This window comes from Ailuropoda melanoleuca, chromosome 2, assembly GCF_002007445.2.
Source record: "Ailuropoda melanoleuca isolate Jingjing chromosome 2, ASM200744v2, whole genome shotgun sequence".
In the NCBI taxonomy this organism is placed as follows: Eukaryota; Metazoa; Chordata; class Mammalia; order Carnivora; family Ursidae; genus Ailuropoda; species Ailuropoda melanoleuca.
This window is the reverse complement of record NC_048219.1, coordinates 33,766,332-33,790,044: the sequence shown is the minus strand read 5'-3', so window position 1 is coordinate 33,790,044 and position 23,713 is coordinate 33,766,332. Positions and strand designations below refer to the sequence as shown.

The 23,713-nt window shown below is 41.5% G+C and overlaps 1 protein-coding gene across 13 annotated transcripts in view; it reads right to left on the bottom strand.

The window, feature by feature from the left end:
- Window positions 1-23,713, bottom strand: part of FGGY (FGGY carbohydrate kinase domain containing) — a 414,009-nt gene that overhangs the window by 113,492 nt on the left and 276,804 nt on the right. For all 13 annotated transcript variants that reach the window (XR_004623203.1, XM_034653399.1, XM_034653435.1 and 10 more), the window contains 2 exons: window positions 22,901-23,008; window positions 7,913-7,974 (listed from right to left, as the gene is read on the bottom strand). Coding sequence is in view for 12 of the 13 variants with exons in the window: in XM_034653399.1 (XP_034509290.1) it covers window positions 7,913-7,974; window positions 22,901-23,008 (170 nt within the window). In the remaining variant the exon portion in view is untranslated. The remainder of the gene's footprint in view (window positions 1-7,912; window positions 7,975-22,900; window positions 23,009-23,713) is intronic.

Genomic DNA, 23,713 nt, shown 5'->3' with positions numbered 1-23,713 from the left:
TATAAAATGATAGGTAATCAAGAAAGAGTTCCCCTCCCTTCCCATAGTAGGAGATTCATTTCTAGCTTTAAAAAATCCAAGAGTCAGGGACGATTATTTTCAGACTTCATTGCTTACAATTTTAAACGAGGACAGCACCCCTAGAATCTCTACTCTCTCCTGCCTCTCTATAAGTCATTTAATTCTTGGGCTGCCCAGAAGTGTAGTGACCATATTTTGAAACCAAAAATCAGAATACATGGTGTAACCAAAAGACATCTGTGCCTTTTCCAGGAGCTGAGAAAGTCTGTCTGTCTCCAGTTCCTCACTTCTCGACCCTCCACAATATGGAGTCTACTGAAAGTGGTCCCACAGTGAGGAACAATACCCTTTGTCACCAACTCCAATGGACCATCTTCTGCCTTTATTTTACTTGAATTGTCTCTCACATTCTGTGCCACTTGATCACTTCTTACTTGTTTGTTCTCTTCCCCTTGATTCCAGACACTATACCCTTTTGGTTTTCCTGCCTCCTCTCCAGCCGGCTCTCTTCCGTTACTTGTCCCTTAAATATTTTAAGTCTCTCAGAGATCTGTCCTTGTCCTTCTTGTCACCCTTTCTATACCCTTGCATGATCCCATCCACCTTTCACAGCTTCAGGGACCATCTAGTGCTGAGGGCTTTCAAATACACACTCTTCTTTCCTGCCTATTTCTGAGTTCCAAGACAGATAGCCAACAATCTATCAAATGCTTCCTCTTGGATGTCCACTCTTGAAATGGAGGATTTATCTCCGAAGTCAGCACAGTCCTCAGTTTTCTTGAGGGGACCCCAATGCCCTGAGCACCTTCTTATCCTTGCATGCTAAATAGAAGCCAAAGAAAGGCATTAGAATTTCTATCTTATTTCTGTTTAAGAAACATTTCTCATTCAAGAGTCATCAAGAATTCAGTGGTTATCCTGGCACACCCTAGGGAATTAAAGGTGTTAATATCATCACCCTCATTCTACCACTGTCCTCGCTCAGGGGAGCCTAAGTAAATACTTGCTGATAGACTGATGGCCCTAGTTGTCAGACAGAGAGACTGAGACTGAAGAAGCCATAAAGGCCAAGAAAGCAATCTGAGAACACCGGAGCAGAATGGAAAAGTGAGAATCATCTTTAGAAGTGGAGTCAAAGAGCTCCCTATAATCCTTATTTCCTCATCTAGAATTAAATGAGATAATACACATAAAACTATCAGCAAAGCAGTGCCAGGAACACTGAAAGTTCTCAATAAATATTCTTGTCTCTTCTTTTTCCTTTTCTTGCACTGAGGGAACATACACAGTCTTTAATGGGGAGTTTTAAATGGAAGTGAGATCTGCCCTATGGGGGCCAGGGCGTTTGAAGAAATTGATTCTCAGCGGGATTATGGGAATCACGGGGGGGAGGGGGAAGGCCTGAGGAATAAATTGGATCAAGAAACACTGATTGTCCTTACAGAAATGACAGAAAAATCCAGGGGAAGTGGGAGAAAAGAAAGGTTAGGAGAGAAAATGTGAATTAGGAAAACTTAATTCTGAGAATCCTAAATTAGAACCTGAAACCCGCAGAATCACAACGAGAAATGATCACTGCTTGCAGTGACTTCAGCAAAAGTAACTCAGAACAGTCTGGGCTTCTCTGATTATAGTCTTCTCCTTTCAGTAGACTGCGAGCTCGCTGAGATCAGGGGCCCTGTCTTCTACTCTGTCCCTCCCTCCCCACTAATGGTCTAGTTTACTCTCCACAGAGCAGCCAAAGTAATCCTTCTAAGGTAAATCTGATGGTGTCTTTCCCCTGCTCAGAAATTAAAACCCTGAATAAATTCAAGTGTCTTTACCATTATCTACAATGACTTCCATGGTTTGGCCTTGGCTAACTTCTAAGCCCTTACCTGTTCCCAGCTCCCTTCCACTCTGGTCCAGCCACAATGGCCTTTATAGTATCCTGCAGCCTGCCAAGCTGGCTGCGGCCTCAAGGCCTGGGGCCTTGCTGTTCCTCAGGTCTTTGGGTGTGGCTTGGGGCTCTCCAAAAACAGAACACCCCCCTCTCAGAGCTTAGCAACGGAAAATCCTATTTGAAACTGTAGAAACAAGTACTGATAAAGAGATGTAGTATTTTATACTCTTGATTTGCCATATAAGCCATAAAACCATGACTTGTTCCCACTCTTTCTTCAGAGTCCCACTGAAGTGTCACCTAATGAAGGATGGCTTCCTCACCTGAAAGAATTCCCATCCGTTGCTCCAACACCCCTCGTCCGTCTCTTTACTCATCTCTGTGTTTCTTTACAAGCTTACCAACTCCTTGTGGGTGAATGTGTGCTCTCTATTGACACACACACACACACGCTTGTATGTATATATACACGTGTGTGTATGGAATTTACATGAAAGCAGGGACTTTTTTTTTTTTTTTACTTTGTTTATGATCATAAATGCTCATAAGACTCATCACCTTGGTTCCATTACCACCCTTGAACACTGTGGTTTAGGCCAACACCTTCCCACCAAACACTGCTACCACTAGAACCGCATTCTGAGACATTGGGAATTACGGTTCCCAATAAGAGAATTAAGGTTCCCAAAAAGAGAACTAAGACAATAATGGGAAGTTTAGAGGAAAAGGGCCCAAGTTATGATCAACGTCAGGCAATCTCTATCTAAGGAATGACATCCCTGGATATTTGGCCTCACATACAGAGAGACTCTGCTTGCCAGTGACATGTGTGAGCACATCTAGTTATTGCTTACTTAATTTATAAGCTCACAAAACGTTATTCTTCAGGGATGGGTCTGAAAAGATTATGGCAAATCAAGAGTATAAAACACTAAATCTATTTATCAACACTTGTTTCTACAGTTTTAAATAGGATTTGCTGATACTAAGCTCTGAGGCAGGGGTGACTTACGTTCTGTTTTCAGAAAGCCTCAAGCCACACCAAAAGAGGCATGCAGTTTCTGATTCCAAGGGATTTGTTGTCCTCTCCGAACAGCCAAATTCACTTTAATAACAGTTATGCCTATTTCTTCCTAAGACCTAATGCATAATGGTTCCTACAGTTTTGGAATATTCTATTCATATAGCTAATAAGACAGAGATGCACTTTCTTTTACAAGACAACAGGAAGAAAATGAAAGAGAATCAACATTTACTGAGTACATACTAAATATATGAGCTGGATGTAAAATTTGAGATACCGAAAGAAATGAAGCCAAGAGTGGAGAATGGGATCACCTTGGAAGAAATGGCAAAGAGAGGAGGAAAGAGGGCCAGGACCCTAGCTGTAATGAACTTTGATGTGGTAATCAAGAAAAATATCTTGAGGGGCACCTGGGTAACTCAGTCAGTTAAATGTCTGACTATTGATTTCAGCTCAGGTCTTGATCTCAGGGTCGTGAGTTCGAGCCCCACATTGGGCTCCGTGCCCAGTGTGACGTCTACTTAAAAAGAAAAAAATAAAGAAAGAAAAAGATCTTGAGCCTGAAAAGGAGACCAAGAAGGTCAAGACAGAGATATAGGAGGAAAACTGGAAGGAGGGAATATTGCAGAAAGAAAGCCAAGGAAAGAGAATGTTATAAAGGAGAGGAAGGTGTGGTCGTTGGTGCCAGATCCTGCTGAGAGCCCAAGGATGGGGGCTGGGAAGCACTCTACAGACTCATCAAAAGAGGCTTCTGAGGACCTTATCATTAACTGTTTCAGAGGCCAGAGGGGACAGAATTCAAACTGAAGTGGGCAAGGGGTGAGTGCCAAGTGAGTAAGTGGTGACCAAGAGTGTGGGCAATGCTTTGGAGAAACTTAGCTCTAAAGGGGAGAAACACAGGGAGGCAGCTGGAAGGCAGTATGAAGTCGACTAGCACGTGGGAAGAGTTGGGATTTAAATTCAGTTCTGACTTCACATCTGAATCCTAATAATTGCTGCTTCTGGACCACCCCATGCTGTTTCTCCCAGTCTGCACTGGTAATCCATAAATCTCTCTTCCCTCTTCTCAAAAAAAACTACTCACATGAGGCTCATCTACAGAAGAAAGTTCTGGAAATTTTGAGTATTTCAATGCAAAATCTAACTATCCCTTAGGTTTGTGCTGTGCTTTAAGATCTTCAGAGACTGGCACTTCTGCAATCTACCTTCCTCCATAGAACTCCTGCAAAATGAGTTCAGCAGCGTGGCGTTATTGTGGCTTTACGGGTGAGGGAACGGAGTCACTGAGACATTTATGGCAGAACTGGCACAAGAATCTAAGACCTCTAATTCTTAGTCCAGGGTTCTTGCTACTTCACCACACTTTGCCCAAGAAGGTCTTACCCCAAGAACCACCACCACCAAAATGTCCTCCTCTTTTACAAAACCATTAGTAAGAGCGGCAGGATAGCAGTGGTACCTGTTGTCATAATTGTCATAGCAGAGTTTACAAAGCCTTGCCAAATGCATTACCTCATTCAAATCAAAACAAATTCTCAGAGGGACCCAGGGCTGGCTCTCTCAGAGCTACTTCCCCGTGTTCTGATGAGGTCACAAGCTCATACAATGATGCATGTTGGAGCTGGGGTTTGAATCCTGATCTCTGAACTCCGAATCCAGTGTTCGGGTTTGTGGTTTATAAATGCTGGATCCCTTCAAGAATCTGATGAAAGCTATGGCCTCTCCTGACAGAAAATTATGCGTCAGTATCCAATCAGCAAAACTCTGCACACAATTTAGGGGTTCACGGATGATCTAAAGGTAGGAGCCCCTGCTCCACGTAGGTTATGTGGTCTCTAAGGCATATCAAGTGTTAGTTGATGACATTCCATGGTGTCATCCCTCTCCGGGTAATGGCATTTTAACTAGACATTCCTGGAAGGGAAAGCTTGCGAAGTTTTCTCTAACTCCTGGTCAGGCTCATGTCCGCTCTACACCCCCATGATAAACAGCTTATATTCTAGTACAGTATGCAACTCATTCTCCTCCCCTATTAGAATGGAAATGTCTAATGTAAGTAAGCACAACAACTTTAACAATCTCTATCACGACTACTCTCATTGGACACATAACAGCTTGACACTTAATCGTCACCATGTGCCATGTACTATTCAAATTCATTTAATTTTCTCAACACCTTTATGAGGTATTTACTATTCTTATTTCCCTTTACAGTGAGGGACTAAGACACAAAGAGGTTAAGAAAATTGCCTAGGGTCACCTAGCTACTAAGGGGCGAAGCTGAGACACCAGCAGTTTGGCCCCAGAGTCTAGGCTATTAACCTCCACCTTAGACTAGCTCTCATTTTCTGCATACTGGCCATGTGGGGTTCTCTGTTACTATTATAAAATGCCTTACTTTTCTAAGAAAGCCCAACAATGAAGAGTTATTATTATAAACAGTTTGAAAAATAATGGATTTCAATTTGAAATAATTTTAGATTCACAGAAAAGTTACAAAGAGTACACAGACTTCCCCTACACTCATCATCTAAATACAATATTATGAACTATCTATAGACTTATTTGAATGTTGACAGTTTTCCCCGACTCATATCCTTCTTCTGGTCCAGGATCTAAACTATGATCCACATTGTTTTTGTCTCCTCTAATCTCCGCCAGTTCTTTAGTAATTCCTGAAGTTTCATCATCTTTTGAGGCATACTGGCTAATAATTCTGTAGAATGTGCCTCAGTTGGGGGTTGGCTGATGTGTTCTCATGTCTATACTGAGGTGATCCATTTTTAGCAAGAGCCTTATAGAAACGATGTCGGGTCCTTCTTGGTGTATTGTGAAAGGAGGTGCACGACGTTGAGAGATCTCGCTGCTGGTACTGTTGACTTTGATCATGTGGGTGAAGTGTTGTCTGCCAGATCTCTCCACTGGGAAGTTACTAATTTCCCTTTGATATCAATGAGTATCTTAGAGGGAGATACTTTGGGGACTATGCACATATCCTGCTTTGCATCATACTTCCACTAATTTCAGCATCCACTGGTGATTCTCCCCTGCAACAAGGATTACTATGGTGTTCGCCTAATGATAATATTCTAGTTCTATTATTTCCTCCACATTTATTAATTTCAAGTACATGGTCCTTGTAGTGGACAGGAAGAGCTGCCCTTTCTTCCCATTTACTTCTTCAATAATTTACTTCTATCAGAATGGACTCGGAGGGTCACTTTATTCCATCATTACTTATTCTGTTGATCAAATTGTCCCCAAAGGCCATGGAGAGATTCTTAAAACTGGCTCCCATGCATTTTGGCAATTCCTCCTCGAGTACTTTCTTACTTTCTGGCATCACAAAATGTTCATGCATGTTCCCTGCCCATGCCCTGGAATCAGCCATGTTCCCAAGAAGTCCCGATTCCTTTTAAGTAGAGGACAGTATTTACAAACCAGGATCTGCTGTTAGGTGTGCTATGAAGGGTCACTGTTTCCAGGCTATCTCAGCAGAGAACACAGAGAATGTATGTATGTGTACGCACACACAGATACACACACTGTATTTGTTTCTCGCTATGGCTGTAACTCTATCTGTATATAGCTACCCCTACACACATCCATACAAAATCACAAGTTGATCCTAATACCTCCTACTTCCACCCACCACCATAGGGTTCATTGTAACCTTCCCCTTTCCCTATTTAAGAGAAACCTGGCTCTCACTATTCACAATTTATTTATTAATTTGCTTAGTTGTAGTATACACATAAAGGATTTTCAGAAGAGCTAATCCAGACATTTATGAAAAACAAATTTAGGAATTATTGCATAATACTTAAAAATATTTTATAGATTTTATTTAGGGAGAGGGAAAGAGGGAGAGAGAACGAGCAGAGAGAGGGGCAGAGGGAGAGGGAGAAGCACTCTCTCCTGGGCAGGGAGCCAAACATGGGGCTCGATCCCAGGACCCTGAGATTATGGCCTGAGTCAAAGGCAGCCACTTAACTGACTGAGCCACCCAGGGGCCCCAGAGTATAATACTAATATACAGTTACTTTATCTTTAGCCATACATTATGCTGTCAAAACATTCTTTCCCAAAGTTACTTAGGTTAGCTTTTTTCTTTTCCAAGCCCTTCTTAGTATGGTTATGTTATTCATTGTTAATAAAATAGATGAAGATTTTGCAAATTGTATTTCCTTTTGCCCACTCCCACCACACATATAAATTCTGGTATCTATCCACCTACCTACCTACTTACTATCTAACCTACTTACCTACCTATCTTCTATTTATTTTCAAGGGGCGTGTGAAGCATCACCATGGTTCTAAGAATTAGAGTTATATGAAAAGATCTACTCAGAAAAGTACCATCTCCACCTCTTACCCTGTTCTCACGCCCCCACTTTCCCATCCCATTCCTACCCACCACCTCTAGGTAATGAGCCTCACCAGCTTCTGGCTTAACCTTCCTGTATTTCTTCTGCACAAATGAATAAATACACATATAGTTTCTTATTGTCACCTTCCTTCTCCATGAAAGGGAGCATACTGTAAACACTCCTTTACGTTCTTCACTTAACAATATATCCTAGAAGTCACTTCGTATCACTTATTATTCTCTGTTGTACGGATGCAGAGATGGTAGTAAAGAGGTTGGATAACTTGCCCAAGGTCACACCCCTCGTACGGAGTAAAGCTGAATTTGAACCCAATAAGTGTTGACTCCAAAATCCACGTTCCTTCTACTACATTGGAGTCTCTCACCCACGGTTCCTGGCATATTCTTTGGGACCTCTAGTTTCTCTGAGTTCTCCTTAGATCATTTTGAAAATTAATACATGTATGTCCTGGATCATCTGGATGACTGTCTTATAACCCAACACTGCCAGGCGTTCTCATCGCCCAAGGGAGCTGAAAATCACTCAGTGGCCTAAGGTGAACGCCCTTGTGCACGAATGCAGGGGAGGTTGTAGGGGGACAGGGGCAGCAGATACCTGGCTGTGGCCTTGGCTTGTAGTTCAGGGAAGGCAGCATGGCCCTGCACCATGTGGTCTATCTGAAAAACAAGAGAGATGGGTCAGTCTTACAGTTTCTCTGATTTATGTTTAAGCCAGAAAAAGATATATTAAAATGTCATTTTCTTTAAACTCTGTCCACGGAGGAGCTAAGAATGTTAAATGCTAACTCCACTAGAGTGCCTCAGCTCTTTCAGAAATTTAGCTTTGCTTCCCCTAGTGCTGGCCTCTTGATCCACAAAACAGAGCAGTCTAAAGAAAAAGTAGCCGGAAATGAAATTCAAGGCTAAACTGGTAGGTCCAAAATGGAGGTGTGAGGACAGGACTGAGGAGTAACTCCAGGTATGTGGTGAAGGGTCTGTGTTAAAAGCACCAAGCTCTGGATCACACCATTTCCACCTCCTGATCCAGGCTGTTACCCCAGGGCAATGTCAGACCTTGAGTTCCTCACTCTGTCTTACTAATGCAGAAGATGAGTGAAAGAGACTAGGAGGAGGGATTACCAGTTCAAAAACGGACAACAACAAAAAGTTGCCCTAGAGCTGTCAAGAGGACCTCTCCTGATTGAAAAGTTTTCACATGGAAAAAAAAAATACAAAAAGAAAAGGAAAGTTATCACATGAGAAACTGGGGCATCACTCTCCAAGGACAGAAATGTCTAAGCTCTGTGGGTAACTATCTTCTTCTCATTTGAAATCCCATATCTAGGATTTTACTCCTTATCTACTTAGTAGCTCTAAACAAAATAATATGTAATAGTATCAGGAAGAGAAATGCTTCCCCATGATGTTCCCCTGCTTGCTAAAACACACCCAACACTGTGCTTGTCTTTCGGAACCTAATCTGGTTGTCTTCCCAATGTTCACAGGAGTCTCTAGGGCTCCAAAACCATTCTGACCAATTTATTTTCATTCAGACTATGAACCAATTGGTTATTTGGGCCTCATGGAGATACTCTCTCTAAGCGTGTTTCCTGACAGCCGGGGCTGTGTAAAGGGGAAGAGAATTTTCTCTGGAGACACAGAGGTCAGGTCTGGGTTCTGGTTCTGATACTAACTAGCTGTGTGACTTTGGACAAATCACTCAACTACTCCCAGCCTTAATAACCTCCTTAGCCCTCCTCCAGCCTCCCTTTAAAACAGGACTGCTGGGCTGTAGAGAATGTCTGCCATAATGTCAACAAGAGCATAAATACTCTCATCTAAAATTTACTGACTCATTTACCATATATCAACACCAAGCTAAGCCTTTTACATACATTACTTCATTCATTCCTTACGTCTGGGGTCTAAGAACAGGCAATGTGGCCATGTGAGTCACATCTTGTTATTTTTGGTACTTCTGATGCTTTGAATCTGTGGTCTTACTGCCCCTGGAGAGACTGTGCCTGGCAGGGCTGGCAATTCCTAGAGATAGCAAAGGACTCACCCCATCTGTGAGCATGCCTTTCATGTGCAAGCTAACTACTCCAGAGCCCACCTACCCCCACCTCCTCTATGGGTTACTGCTTCCCTGCTCTAAGCACCCAGGGCTGGGTCCCAGAGGGCTAGGGACAACTCTGTGGTTCCGCATGACGGTATGGCGTGCCCCCTCCTCTTGAGAACTGTGAGCAACAAACTATCCTTTCAGTGGCAATTGTCCCCTGATCTGTTGGCCTCGTCATACGGGAATAATAATAAAATCTACATTTTGCAACAGTGGCTTAGTGGAAAGAACACAGGCTGTGGAAACAGAAAGACTCAGGTTCAAATTCATGGTCTACACTTATATTCTGTGGTACTGAGGAAAAGTTACTTGACCTCTCAGAGCCTCATCTCCTACAACTGTAAAATGGTGATAATAAAATTCGCCTTGCAGGGGTGCCTGGTGTATAGGTGGCTCTCAGTTCATAACATCCATTATTAAAAAAAAGGGGATGCCACCAAAAGGGCAAAAGTGGTTGGGAGAACAGAATCTCAAATGGTCAACTGCTCTTTGTTCTTCCTCCCAGCAGCATCTAATAGTAAAGGCCCACGCTGGTTATCAAAGACCAAGCCAGTTTTTCAAATAACGAAGCACTCATTGCAAAAGCCTGGATTGCCTGATCCTAGGGTTGATCTCTCCATTTATGTCCTATTCTTGAATGCATTTAGCACAGTATAGAACACAGTGTCCTATTCGTGGTTATTTGTTTCCCAGTGAAATAACCAGTTTAACCACAATGACAGTGTTTGCCAAGTGGTTGCCTTAGAAATATATAGACAGAGCTCGCCTAACTTTATGACTACTTGCTTATTTCCTCCATCTTCTCAGATTTCAGCTCTGAGAGCAAGCAGAAAAGTCTACAAGCGATATGGATAGGTAGGCAGCTTGAGCTGGATGGAGTCAGATCTTCAGGATGGCTTTCTAGATCAAGAGGGAAACACCGTCTTATGATATACACCTAGGGTTGGATTTTTAGGTCCTTCCTTATAAAGATGGCATTGGAACACGGGAGAGACGGAAACACAACACAGTATAACATAGAGATCATAAATGGGTAGTACGAGAGGACATCTGGCCCACAGATGTATTTTATTTGGGTTATATAATGTTTAAAAACATCAGCCAATGTTTTTAAATTGGGAGATTCCACTTAAAATCCAGATTTGGGTGTCTCTTGAAGAACCAGCACATGCGAGACACTGGGCCACCCATATTCCCCCATGGCAAGAATCAGCTGGAGCCGAGTGATGACTGATCCCTTCAGACAGGACTGTACCCTTCAGTATACAGAAGACACCACCGCTCCCCACCCCTCCACCCCCAACAAAAGACACCAGATTTCACCAATTTCTCATCATGACTGCACGAATGTTTTACTTGTAGGAGAGACGTATTTCTCTACGCCCATCTCTCTATGAAAGGAAGGAACATGAAATCATTCCCTAGAGTGCCATGAGTTGAAAGAAAAACTTTTCTGTCAGAGTTAAAAAAAAAATTGTTTGCCTAATCTGTTTATGCTATCTGTCTGACTCCTTTAGGCATTTGAGTTTCAGGCTCTTGAAATGGCAGAGAGAACACAGACAGGGAGTCCTGAGACCTGAGTCAGTTCTGGCTCAGGGAACGACCTTAAACAATACCGTTTCTAACTGTCTCTCTACAACATTTAATAAATTAACACGACAAATAGCTAAGTGTTTGTAAAATTAGACAAAGGACTGCAATTGCCTGAGATCTCAAAACTGTGGGCACAGAGTTCATAGGCAAGAAAAACACATGACAAAGCCAAGTTTAGAATCTCAGAATTTTAGGTTCTATGATCATTTTGCCGAGACAAAGCTATCTTATGGCATGATGGGCTTTTCTCTATTAAAACCAACTTTATGTATTAGTCTTGAGGCTTTTACTTTACTTTGCAGATAATGGAATCATTAGGCTCAGAGAAATGTTCATTGTCACTACTCTCTTTTTGCCATTTGCATTTACCTGAAATGTCACTTTTTTCATCTCAGTTCTTCCAACTCTTAACTTCATCTTCTTATCTCAAAGTGAAAACATTTTGTCTGATTTTTCCTAGCCTTAAAATTCTCATAAAAATCTAATGAAAGAAGAAAGCCCAACCTAGACAATTTCTTTTATGTTGCTGGAAAGAACTGTGGGTTTCAATACTGAACGGTTCCTAAGAACAACAAACATTCCTGAAAGAAAACGTAAACTGTTTTTTTTTCCCCCCGACAACTTTAATATTAGCTTGAGCTAGAACAATTTCACTTACAAGTGGACAAATTCTGATTTAATCCAGGACTAGTTTAGTCAGTCTCCTTCAACATCATTCCACATCAAAGTTAATAGCTTTGTGTATTTTTATAGTTTGTTAATAAGTTCACTTATTCAGGAACCTAATATGATATATGGCTACCCTGTGCTAGGCATCACTCTAATAATTGAAGATACAAAGATAAATAAAAATCATTGCTCTCACAAAGCTCTGCCTGTCAGTGGAAAATGAGCATGCCAATATTCAAATATGGTCTCGACTGATTAGGTTCTTTATAGATTCCACAAATGTTTATTGAACATTTACTCTGCTCTAGGCATAGTAAGCACAGGGGAGTCAGTAGCCGTAGAAAGGCAGCTCAAGACTTCACACAAACGCTACTCCAAATTCTGGATGATCTCTGAGTTACATTATAGGTAGCCCACCTAAAGCTGAAAGAATTCAACAGAGATTTCAGAAGGTGCTCATCACAGGAAAGACAAAACTTGAGAGTTCTCGAGTTCAACCGAATAAACCATCTGTTTAAAAAAAAACAAAAACTCTTCAGGGGAATAAGAACAACCCAATGTCTCTACAATATATCAATTATAATGTTCCAGATATGATCCCAAATGCTAGCCATTTAGAGAAAAGGAAAAGGTAATCCATACTTAAGAGAAAAGCCATTTAATGGCCAATGACCCTGAGATGACACAGATGCTGGAATTAGAAGGCAAGAATTCAGTATTTTATTCTAGATTTGTCTCCTGTGGCAAGGGGAAAAAAAAAGCAAAAATAAACTCTTGGGACTACATCAAAATAAAAAGTTTCTGCACAGCAGAAGAAACAATCAACAAAACTGAAAGACAACCTACTGAACAGGAGAAGATATTTGCAAAAGACATATCTGATAAGGGGTTAGTATCCAAAATATATAAAGAACTTATACAAGTAGGTGAAGGGGATTGAGAGTACATTTATCTTGGTGAGCACTGAGTAATATATGGAATTGCTGACTCACTCTATTGTATACCTGAAACTAATAGAACACTATGTTAACTACACTGGAACTAAAATAAAATAAAGAACATATACATATACATATAATGTCAGTGAAATGTCAGAGAAAGGCAAATACCATATGATTTTACTCATATGTGGAATTTAAGAAAGAAAACAAACAAACAAAGAAAAAAAGAGACAAACAAAAAACAGACTCTTAACTATAGAGAACAAACTGATGGTTACCAGAGGGGAGGTTGGGGGCGGGGGAGGACTGGGTGAAACAGGTGAAGGGAATTAAGAGTACACTTATCATTATGAGCACTGAGTAATATATAGAACTGTTGAATCACTGTATTGTATACCTGAAACGAATACAACACTGTATGCTAATTATACTGAAAATAAAAAAATACAACAAAATCAACATGAACAAAAAAATTCATCATATATCCCAAAATGGAGCAGAGGTGAGAAGAACACTATAAAATTGTTGCTTGATCTGAACACTGGTATGTTTTGACATTGGTTTTTTTTTTTTAATATTTTATTTATTTATTTGACAGATAGAGACAGCCAGCGAGAGAGGGAACACAAGCAGGGTGAGTGTCAGAGGAAGAAGCAGGCTCCCAGTGGAGGAGCCCGATGTGGGACTCGATCCCAGAACGCTGGGATCACGTCCTGAGCCGAAGGCAGACGCTTAACGGCTGAGCCACCCAGGTGCCCCTGACATTGTTGAATGTCAATAATACTGCTTAAATATCACTGCTCACCTTAATACATAAATAAACATTTAAATAAATAATAAATAAATTAAAAAAATGAATTCAGTAGTTTAATAATGCTTTAGGATATAAAGGGTAATACTGTCAAAATCAACAAACAGATTAAAAGCAAAAACTATTAAAAATGGAAATTCTAGTATTGAAAAAGGTAATATCTGAAATATTTAGTGGATAGGCCTCACAGCTAATTGAAGATCACAGACAAGAGTCAATGAACTTGAAAATAGACCAACAAAGACAGTATCTAATTGTGAGAGAGAAAGGGGGGGAAGGGAGAGAGGAAGGGAGGGACGGAGGGGGTGATGGAGAGAGGGGGAGGGAGAGAGGGAGAGACAGAGAGATGTAGGGGAGATAGACACAAAATGTAAAAAAAAAAAAAAAAAAAAAAAATATCCCTCACAGGCCTGTGGGACCATAGCCAAGGGTCTCGTATATCTGCAACTGGAATCACAGTAGGATGAATAAGAGCAAAATGGGACCTTGGTACTGCGGCAGGGCTGTTAGTGTGGGTGCCAACCGAGATGCCCATGTATAATATAGACCCATCCTCTGAAGATATGAAGGGGAAAATATATGGTATCATCCCCTAGGAAAAATACCTAAGCCAGGGGTGGTACTGGCTCATGAGAACCAAACCTCTACTGTATTTGATACATGAAGATCTGCCCTATCTACTGCCTGTAAAACATCTGTCTTACTGCTCCTAGCTGCACAATGCTGATGTTTCTTACTACTGCATTAGGGAATGTATTCTTGTCATGGGCCACCACCTATGCCGAAATTTACAATCACTCTAAATGCTGGGTATGTGGAAAGGACCTCTTCCTGGGTCACTGGGGCACCATAGTTCCAAGTACTTTCTTTTGTCTTATGGGTATATTAATCTTGTATTGCTGTTTATATTGCTGCTGTGGCATACGGATGTAATATTTATTTATATTTAAATAAATAAATACTGACACTTTCCCAAACTTGGTGAATGACAGAAATTTACAAATTCAAGAAGTTAAGCAAACCTGGGAAAAGAAGGATAAATCCAAAGAACACCAAGTGTGGGCATACCACAATAATCAAAGATTAAGTGAAAATCAAGAAAGTAGTAGAAAGAAAAATAATATACTGCAGACATGGTAAAAACAATACAAATGATGGTTGACTTCTCATAAGAAACAATGGTGCCAGAATACAAAACAGTAACATCTTTAAGCGCTGAAGGAAAACAAACAAAAAACCCATCAACCAAGAATTCTATATTGAGCAAAAATATCTTTCAAGGTAGAAGGTATAGTAAATTCATAACAACAACAACAACAACAGAAACTAAGGCAATTTTTTTTCTTTTTTTTACCAGTAGCTGAAGGGATGAAGAAATGCTAAAGGAAGTTTGTCAGGCTGAAGGGAAGTACCAGACAGAAATTTAAATTTTCAGAAAGAAATGTAGAAAAATGGAAATGGTAAATATGTAGGTAAATAAAAAAGATAATGTTTATTTAACAGAATCTCTTTGAAATACGTATGACTGTTACAGGTGGAATCGTATCCTCCCAAAATTCAGATGTGAAGCCCCAACTCTCCATGTGACTGTATTTGTAAATGGGGACTTGATGGAAGTAAATAAGGTTATATGAGGTCATAAGGGTGGGGCCCTAATCCAACAGAATTGCTGTCCTTATAAGAAGAGCCAGGATCACCAAAGCTCTCTCGCTACACGCATGCACCTGGAAAAGGCCCTGTGAGGACACAGTGAGAAGGCTCTGCCTGCAAGCCAAGAAGAGAGCGTGCACAAAAAACTGAACTTTTCAGCACTTTGACCATGGACTTCTAGCCTCAAAGCTGTAAGAAAATGAGTGTTTACTGTTTAAGCCACCCAGTCACTGGTATTTTGTTACGGCATGCTGGACAGACTACTACATTATTTAAAGCAAACAACCTAGCAACTACTATATTGTTGGACGCAGAGCATCTGTAGGCATCATATATACTATCACTACAGCAGAAAGAGTTGGGGGTGGCAAAGGGAACTCTAGAGTTGAATGCTTTTATATTTTACACGAAGTTATACAATATACAGTCTAAGTAGATTGAAAAGTTTAGGACATTTATTATATGTAATTCCTAAAGAAATCATTTAAAAAAGGAATTCAAGCAGAGAAAGAAAAATATCATACGGTTTCACTCATATGTGGAACATAAGGAATAGCATGGAGGATATCAGGGGAAGGAAGGGAAAACGGAAGGGGGGGAAATCAGAGGGGGAGATGAACCATGAGAGACTATGGACTCCGGAAACAATCTGAGGGTTTCAGAGGGGAGGCAGGTGGTGGGATGGGTTAGCCCAGTGATGGGTATTAAGGAGGGCACGTGTTGTAATTGAGCACTGGGTGTTATACGCAAATAATGAATCATGGAGCACTACATCAAAAACTAATGGTAACTAACATAATAAAAAAATAAAAGGAAATAAAAAAGAAATTTAAAAAATCATGCCTAAAAAGCAAACAGAAGAATTAAAATGGAATTCTGAAAACTGAAAGATATTTGAATACTCCAAAAGATGGAAGAAAAGGAGAGACAGAGGAAAAAAAAAACAGAACCACCACAGAAAACAAATAGCAAAATGGAAGACCTAAATCCAACAATATTCGTCTTCACATTGAAATGTGGATAGTTTCAACACTCTAAGTAAGCATAAAAAATTATAAGAATGCAGTAAAGCAAGACCCAACTCTATGCTATGTATAAAAGATTCACTTTACATAGACTAGGACGGAGACAATGGTGCTTTGACCGATGATGTTGGGAATGAAGGTTTAAAAAAAAACAAACCAGATGGCATGGTGATATACATTTTGGAGTTAGAATCCATATGACTTTCTGACTGGATGTCAGAGAAAGGAAAGGAGGAGTAAAGAATTAATCCTAATTTTCTGGCTTTAATAAAAATATAAATGATGGTGGTCTTTACTAAAATGAAGACAAATAATTGAGGATCAACCTAGACAGTGTATCAGTTACTAGAGTCAGAAAACTGTAATTCTGGAATCCCTCCTCCCCCTGCCTCCCTGACATTGAATCCATCTTCTCTCCATTGACAGCAATGCCATCCTTCAAAAACGTTGACCTTTCTCTCTTCCGCACACTTCACATCCAATCCATCAAGAAACCTCATCAGCTCTACCTTCAAAATAGATCCCAAAACATGACCACTTTTTACCAGCTCCACTGCCACCGTCCTCACGTCTCACCTCCTTTACTGCAGTGGCCTCTTTCTGGCGCCCCTGCTTCCATCTCCCCCACCCCCACCCCACTGTTTATTCCCAACAGAGCAGGCAGCAGTCTGAATGATCCCTTAAAAACCAAGTCCTATCTGTGCTGTGCTCATTATTTTCCAGTGGCTTTCCAGTTCACTCAGAGTAAAAGCCAAAATTCTAACAGTGGCCAATAATATGGCTCCAGATTACCTCGTGAACTGATTCGCTACAACTCTCATTTTGGTTCACTCGGCTCCATGTTTGTGGACTTCTTTGCTATTCCTGGAATACTGCAGGCAGGTCATCCTCCCTCAGGACCTTTGCACTGGTTTTTCCCTTGGCCTGGTATGTTCTTCCCCTAGGTTTCCAAATGCCTAACTTCCTTCCCTTCCTCGTTATGTTCGCACGTCACATCAAAAAGGCCTACCGTAACCACCTCATTTAAAATTGCGAACTGCTCATCTGAACCCATAAACCTACTTCCTCTTTTATTTTTAATGACTTATACCATAAAATAAACCTTATTGCTTTCTCATTTTATTTCTTTTGTAGGATCTGTCTCCTCTTGTTAGAATGTAAGCGTGATGAGGGGGCAGATTTTTGGAGAGAGGCGCAGGAGGAGCGGATTTATTCTATTTCTCACTCAGAGCAGTACCATGAATGGAGTGTAAACAAGCATCACTCTGAAGAGTTCAGACTTTTCTACTACAGATAACGGGAGAGGTATCAAGAGTGACAGGGTCACATCTATGTGCTTGCACCACAATCCTTAAAGAGGATGTTGTGGAAAGTTTGCGTTCCTTCAAAATTCATATGTTGAAATCCTAACCACCAGGGTGATGGTGTTGCGAAGCGGGACCCTTGGGAGGTGAGTAAGTATGAGGGTGGAGCCCTCATGAACGGGATTAACACCCTTATAAGGGGTCAAAGAGACCAGAGTTTTTCCCTTCCATCATGTGAGGATACAAGGAAAAGTCAGCCCTCTGCAACCCGGAAGAGGATCCTCAGCAGAAACCAACCATGCTGCTCCCTTGATCTTCGACTTCCTGCCTCTAGAGCTGTGAGAAATAGAGTTCTGTTGCACATATGCCCCCCGTCTATGGTAGTTTGTGAGAGTGGCCAAACTAACACATAGGAGTTAGAGAGGGAAGGATTAGAAGAGAGAAGGTAATTGGGGAGCTATGCAGGGACCCGGGTGGGTATACAAAAAATACAGTGCAAGCCTGGGTGGGAGGGAACGCAGAAACATTTGTTTATGCAGAGCTGGTCTTTGTATCCATGAAGTCATTTCAATTAGCCAATGAGAAATGCTGGGGACACACCTAAGTCTACACATAGATTCTGTCAATACTATACACACACATTTATTTTTCTCTCATGGCCTTACAAAGCCTGCCAAAGAAATTTGCTACGATGTACTTGAAAACAAAGTCACACTAAGTCACAATAATTGCTTCTCAAGGGACTGTACAAGACAAATGTAAGAAGACTCAAAAATGCAGCTCCACAAAAGTCAGGTCCAGTTCTGGAGAGATCTGGGTCTTCTGGTAGCTGACTTGGGTCTGAATCAAGGCTTTCCCACTTGCAACTATTAAGATCTTGATCAAGTTACCTCATTGTTCTGAACCTATTTATTCACTAGTAAAACTAACATAACAACACTGACCATACAGACATGCTGTGCATATCAGACAGAATCTAAATCTTAATAAGGGACTGAAAGTGTTTGTCCCATAACAGACACTCTCAGTAGGCTGCAGGGGTTGTGAGATCTACTTTATGTGCTACTCTAACTTATAATTATCAGGCCTGTTTCCAACCTTCCCATCAGATGATAAGCTACTAGAGGACAGGAATCACATGACTGTATTCTTGCCTGGCCCAGAGTCATCACTGTCATGTGATGGAAAGAATGAACAAATAAAGAGGTGAAATCACTATCTCCATCCATGCACGTGTGTACAATCCAATCCCTTCATACACCCCCTTGTGGAGGACTGATGGACTTCCTGAGGCTAGCCCCCGGATGAGTGGCACTGGGGATAAATGGGGAGAGAGGCTTCCCAATGCACAAATGCTAAAATTCTGAGCACACAGCATCTTGCTACATGAGAACTCTGGGGCTCAAGTTCATAAATTCAAATTCTAGGTTCAAACAATTCAAAGATGGGGCACCTGGGTGGCTTAGTCGGTTAAGCATCTGCCTTCAGCTCAGGTCATGATTCCAGGGTCCTGGGATCGAGCCCCACATCAGGCTCCCTGCTTAGCCGGGAGCCTGCTTCTCCCTCTCCCTTTGCCACTACCCGCTGCTTGTGGTTTCTCTCTCTCTGTCAAATAAATAATTAAAATCTTAAAAAGCAAAACCAAAAACAATTCCAAGGTAACCCCCACCCCCTCGCCCAAGCCCAGTTATCCCAGAAAGCCAAAGGCACCGCAGAGGCAGTTGAGGAATTTGACTCAGCCTCCCTTACTCCACACCTCCCCCAGTGAAAATGACTCCAACGTAAGACAGACAAGAGTGCTTGGAGAGAGCGATGGCCAAGGTCCAGCTGGAAACCAGCTTCAGCATCTGGATGTAGTGACTGCATGGGCTGGTGCTCTATGGAAAAGGTCCGGGGAAAAAAGCAATGTTTTTTGCACAGCTATTCTGGAGAGAGTATTGACAAGCACGAGGCAATCCCTGCTGGGTGCCCGATTGGTGCAACTAGAATCCATCATCCACGGGATGGAGGCATGTGCCCTTCTAAAAGGAAATGAGTATCAGTGGCATGAGCTTGAAACGAGTGAAAAATGAATCCAAAGCTCAGTCAAATGAAACTGCAAGAGGTCCAGAGCCAGAAAAGACCTATTCTATTTTCTTCCTTCATCCTGAAGTTAACCAGATGGAGATTTTTTTTTTTTTTCCCAGTACCAAGCTATTCACATACTTGGAATGAAGGATTTGCTTTGGGATGGAAGATCTTTGTTTTTTTTTAATTGTAAAAATCAGACAAAATAGGTTTTTTTTTCCCCTCCAAATCTAGAGTTTAGGTAATTTTTACTCTCTTCTCTTTTTCTTCTCTTCTTTCTCTTCCTTCCCTTCCCTCTTCCTCTCCTTTCTCTTGTTTTCTGCTTCAGATGGTATATGTTTGTGACTGTGTGTATTTGAAACAATGAATAGAAAACACGCAACTTCCTCTCGCGGTGTCCTATGTGAAAACAATGTGTTGTAAAACCAGAGATCAGAATTTCACGACAGAATTAACGAGAATAAGTAAATGGAAAGGAATGACAAACAGCAAAGGAGCCACATAAAAATGCCACTGGTGGTGTATCAGGAACCCCTCTGGGCTGTGCCTGCCTCCCTGAGTGCGCATTCTTCAACTGTGTATTTGTATAACCACTGCACCTATTTCATAGGGATTTGGAGAGAATTCAATGAGATAGTATATGCCAAGCTCTTGGCATCGAGACTGGGAAATAAGCCTTTAAGATAAATATGAGGCATTGTTATTATTATGAATATCATTCAAGGATTAATAAGATTATATATATAAATCCTTTTCACAGAAAAACATTCTCAATAAAGTAGGATTTTTATTATTATTATCATCATTATTCTTATTTCATTTATTTTAGAGCTTGTTTCCGTCTCTTTGCTTGCCTTCTCTAGACTGGACTGTTGCTTTACTGGGCAGTCTCTTCTGTTCTTGATTGAGATTTTGCCCATCGTGCTAGCTTTTGGATTTCCTAGGATTTCACGCTCTATAACCCCAGGTCAATCAAGCCCTGCTTGTTTGGTCAATGAGACTATATAAGTAGAATTGCCCAAAGTGGAGCTCCAAGTGCAGCTGGCTTTGGTGACGGCGCAAAATCACTAACTAGAGAAAGGCCAACGATTCCCATGACTCCTGTCAAAAGTCATAGTAGACTATTATGAAAATTTTATTAATGGCCAAAAAGAGGTCACATTTTTTATTTAAACTCAGCCTCCTGAAACAGGCATAACCAATTCTTATCCACAAAGATATGTCATGATGTTTGGGCAAAGATGGCTTATATCCATAGCAACAGAGCAAACTTTGAGCCAAATACTGGGAAAAGTATTTCCAGACTGACACAGATGTTCAATTTGCATACTAAGTCTCTGAAAACCTGTTGACGGACAGCTTCGTGGACAATGCATCCTGCACAAAGAGTTGGTTTACTGGATCATTATCCTTGTTTAAAAAAAAAAAAAAAAAGAGCCTCTGGACTGTGTCATCTATGAGTTCTGGGTCTGCGAAGGGTGATTATACTATGATGCAGGGTTGAAACAGGTTATATTTCAGTAATGGGCTTTCAATATGTCACAGAAAGGGAATGGATATTTAAGTTAAATGTTGTGTAAACACACGACACTCATTTCAATAGCAGAAGGCAAAGCCTGAGTCCCCCGGCACCTTCACACAGCAGTGTCGTCTTCCCAGCTTCCCTAGCACTCGGTTACTAAGACCGATCAGATGTTCGTTATTTTATAGGCACTGAGCTTCCCTACTACACAATGAGCTCCTCAAAACCAGGGCCTGACGGAGGTCTCATTCATGTAACACCTCTCTGCAGCCTGCACAAGAGCAAGGGCACAGAACACGGGCTTCGAAGCCAGCCACCCACCTCTGCTTCCAGTGACTTTGAAAGAGAATTTGAGGTGGCTAAGTATAAGATAGCCATATACTAAGAAATGGAAACAATGGGGATTGGTATCCACGGCCAGCTTCGGATCTGATCAGTTATCATTCGGTTGAACATACGGAAGAGTTGGTATGGGAATGAGACCATAAACAGATGATGTGAGATTAGCTAACTGAGCCTAGTTCTCCTTCTCCCTTGCTTTCCATGGAATCCAGTGGAATTGCTCCAAGGCTTGCCGATCTCCTGATCTCAGTTCTCAGTTCTCACTGCCACTATCCTCATTCAAGCTGCATGGCTTTATGTCTGTGGACTAACAGACTAAAGCTGGTCTCCCCACCTTCAGCCACGTGCCCTCAGGCCTTCTTCCTCACAGCTGCTCGCCAGAGTTTGCACAATTGAGATCTGAACATGTGCATCCACTCTTCCAACCTTGCACTGCTCTCCCTTGGTCTACCAGACAGAGATCAGTTCCGTAGCACATTCTCCAGGGACTTCTTATGATGTGGTCCCTACCCAGCTCTTGAAATTGTATTGTAAGTCACTCTTCTAAGAACAGTTTATGCCACAGCTGAAACTCTGGACTACACGCCATCACCTCAAATATGCCTTGTTATTTTTCACTCCCATATCTTTGTTCCTATGCCAGTTCTTCTGCCTTAAGGAATATCTCTACCCTTCTCTGCCTGGTTGGTCTCTATTTACCTTTTAAGACTCAGCATAAATGCTTTCTCCCCCACAGAAAGTTGTTTTAACCTAGCTTTATGCCAACTCTGTGCTTTGTCCCTCTGGTACAGTACTCATTTCATTTTTACGGGTCTTTCATCTTCCCTATTAGACAACCCCATAAACTCATCAAATTTTTATCAACTCCCTTCTATGAACAAGGCACTGAGCTGGACACAAAGAAAAGTAGGATATGGCCCTTGCCTTTAAGGAGCTCACAGAGTTCTGGAAATGACAGATTAGTAAACCAATAAGAATAATAGGATATTATAAGTAGAATTGTGTCTTAAAGGACAAGTATAATTACCAAGTGCTACAGAGCTCTCTGAGCAGGGAAAGAAACATATCCAAAGGCGCATAAGTGTAGAATAACATAAGTCATGGGGAAGGTGTGGTTAGGGTAATCTAGCCTCAGTGACAAGTACATGTGTGGGACTGGAGGGGATGGACCATGAGAGGCATGATGTACCCAGAAAACTATCTGAATGATATCCCCAAGGCTATGGAGAACTACTGAAGGATTTCAGCTGGTGAATTACATGGTCCTTTTTATAAAGTAGAATATCACTTTCATTGCCATGAAAAAAAAAAGGATTTTTGTGTGAAAGATAGGTGACAAGATGGGTTAGTCATCATTGCCTGGACCAACATTTATTCCTTTGCCAAATGCATGCTGCCTATGCACCATATGTTAGGCTGTATACTAAGAGAAAGCTATTTTTTTCTGATTTAGGAGACTGCAAATCTTCCAGATACTGGGTATATGGGTAGTGTGATAAAATAGGCTGGCCAAAGCTATAAGAACATTTAAACCCATACTGAGAAAGCATCAACTTACCAATTTTCCAGTAACGCTCTGACCACCTTCATTCAGCCAGAACCCAGGGACCATGGCTGAGAAATAAGGGCCCCAGACACCTGGTACAAAAATTGGGTCTTTGCTGATCTGAAAAGAAAGAGGCAAAGTAGATGAAAATAACTGACGCTTAGGGCTAGAAGAAGCCTTAACCTCCTCCCATCTAATGTTTCTATGACCGTGAAATTCAACTTCTCATTAAATACCTTCGTTAGTAAGGAAATCATTCCTTCCAAAGGAAGGGCATGGCTTCGTCTTGGGAAGCCCTCCTGAGAAATTCATACAGATGTCAGGGCAGCAAAAGAGATCATTTTGGAAAGAAACTAATGAGACATTTCCTTGCTGGCTCCCTCTCTGTGGTAGACTCATTGCAAAAATGCTCCCCATTTTCTACCCTCTGTGTATCCAACCCCTTTGCAATGCAACTTTGCAGCTCCTCTCATTGACAGGTGGAGTCCCCACCCCTTGAACCTGGGTCAGCCTTGTGACTTCTTTTGGCCAACAGAAGGAGATGGAAGTGACACTGTGCCAGTTTTCCAGGCTTAGGCCTCAACTGGACTGTGTGCTTCTATTTTTCCTCTTGGCTCTCTACCTTTGCAAGAAGAGCCCAGAGTGGCCTGCTGGATGGAAGGATAAGCAACAGAGCTGAGTCAGCCCAAATGTACCAAGTGACGTCTCACATATAAGAGACAGCAAACAAGGGGCGCCTGGGTGGCACAGCGGTTAAGCGTCTGCCTTCAGCTCAGGGCGTGATCCCGGTGTTATGGGATCGAGCCCCATGTCAGGCTCCTCTGC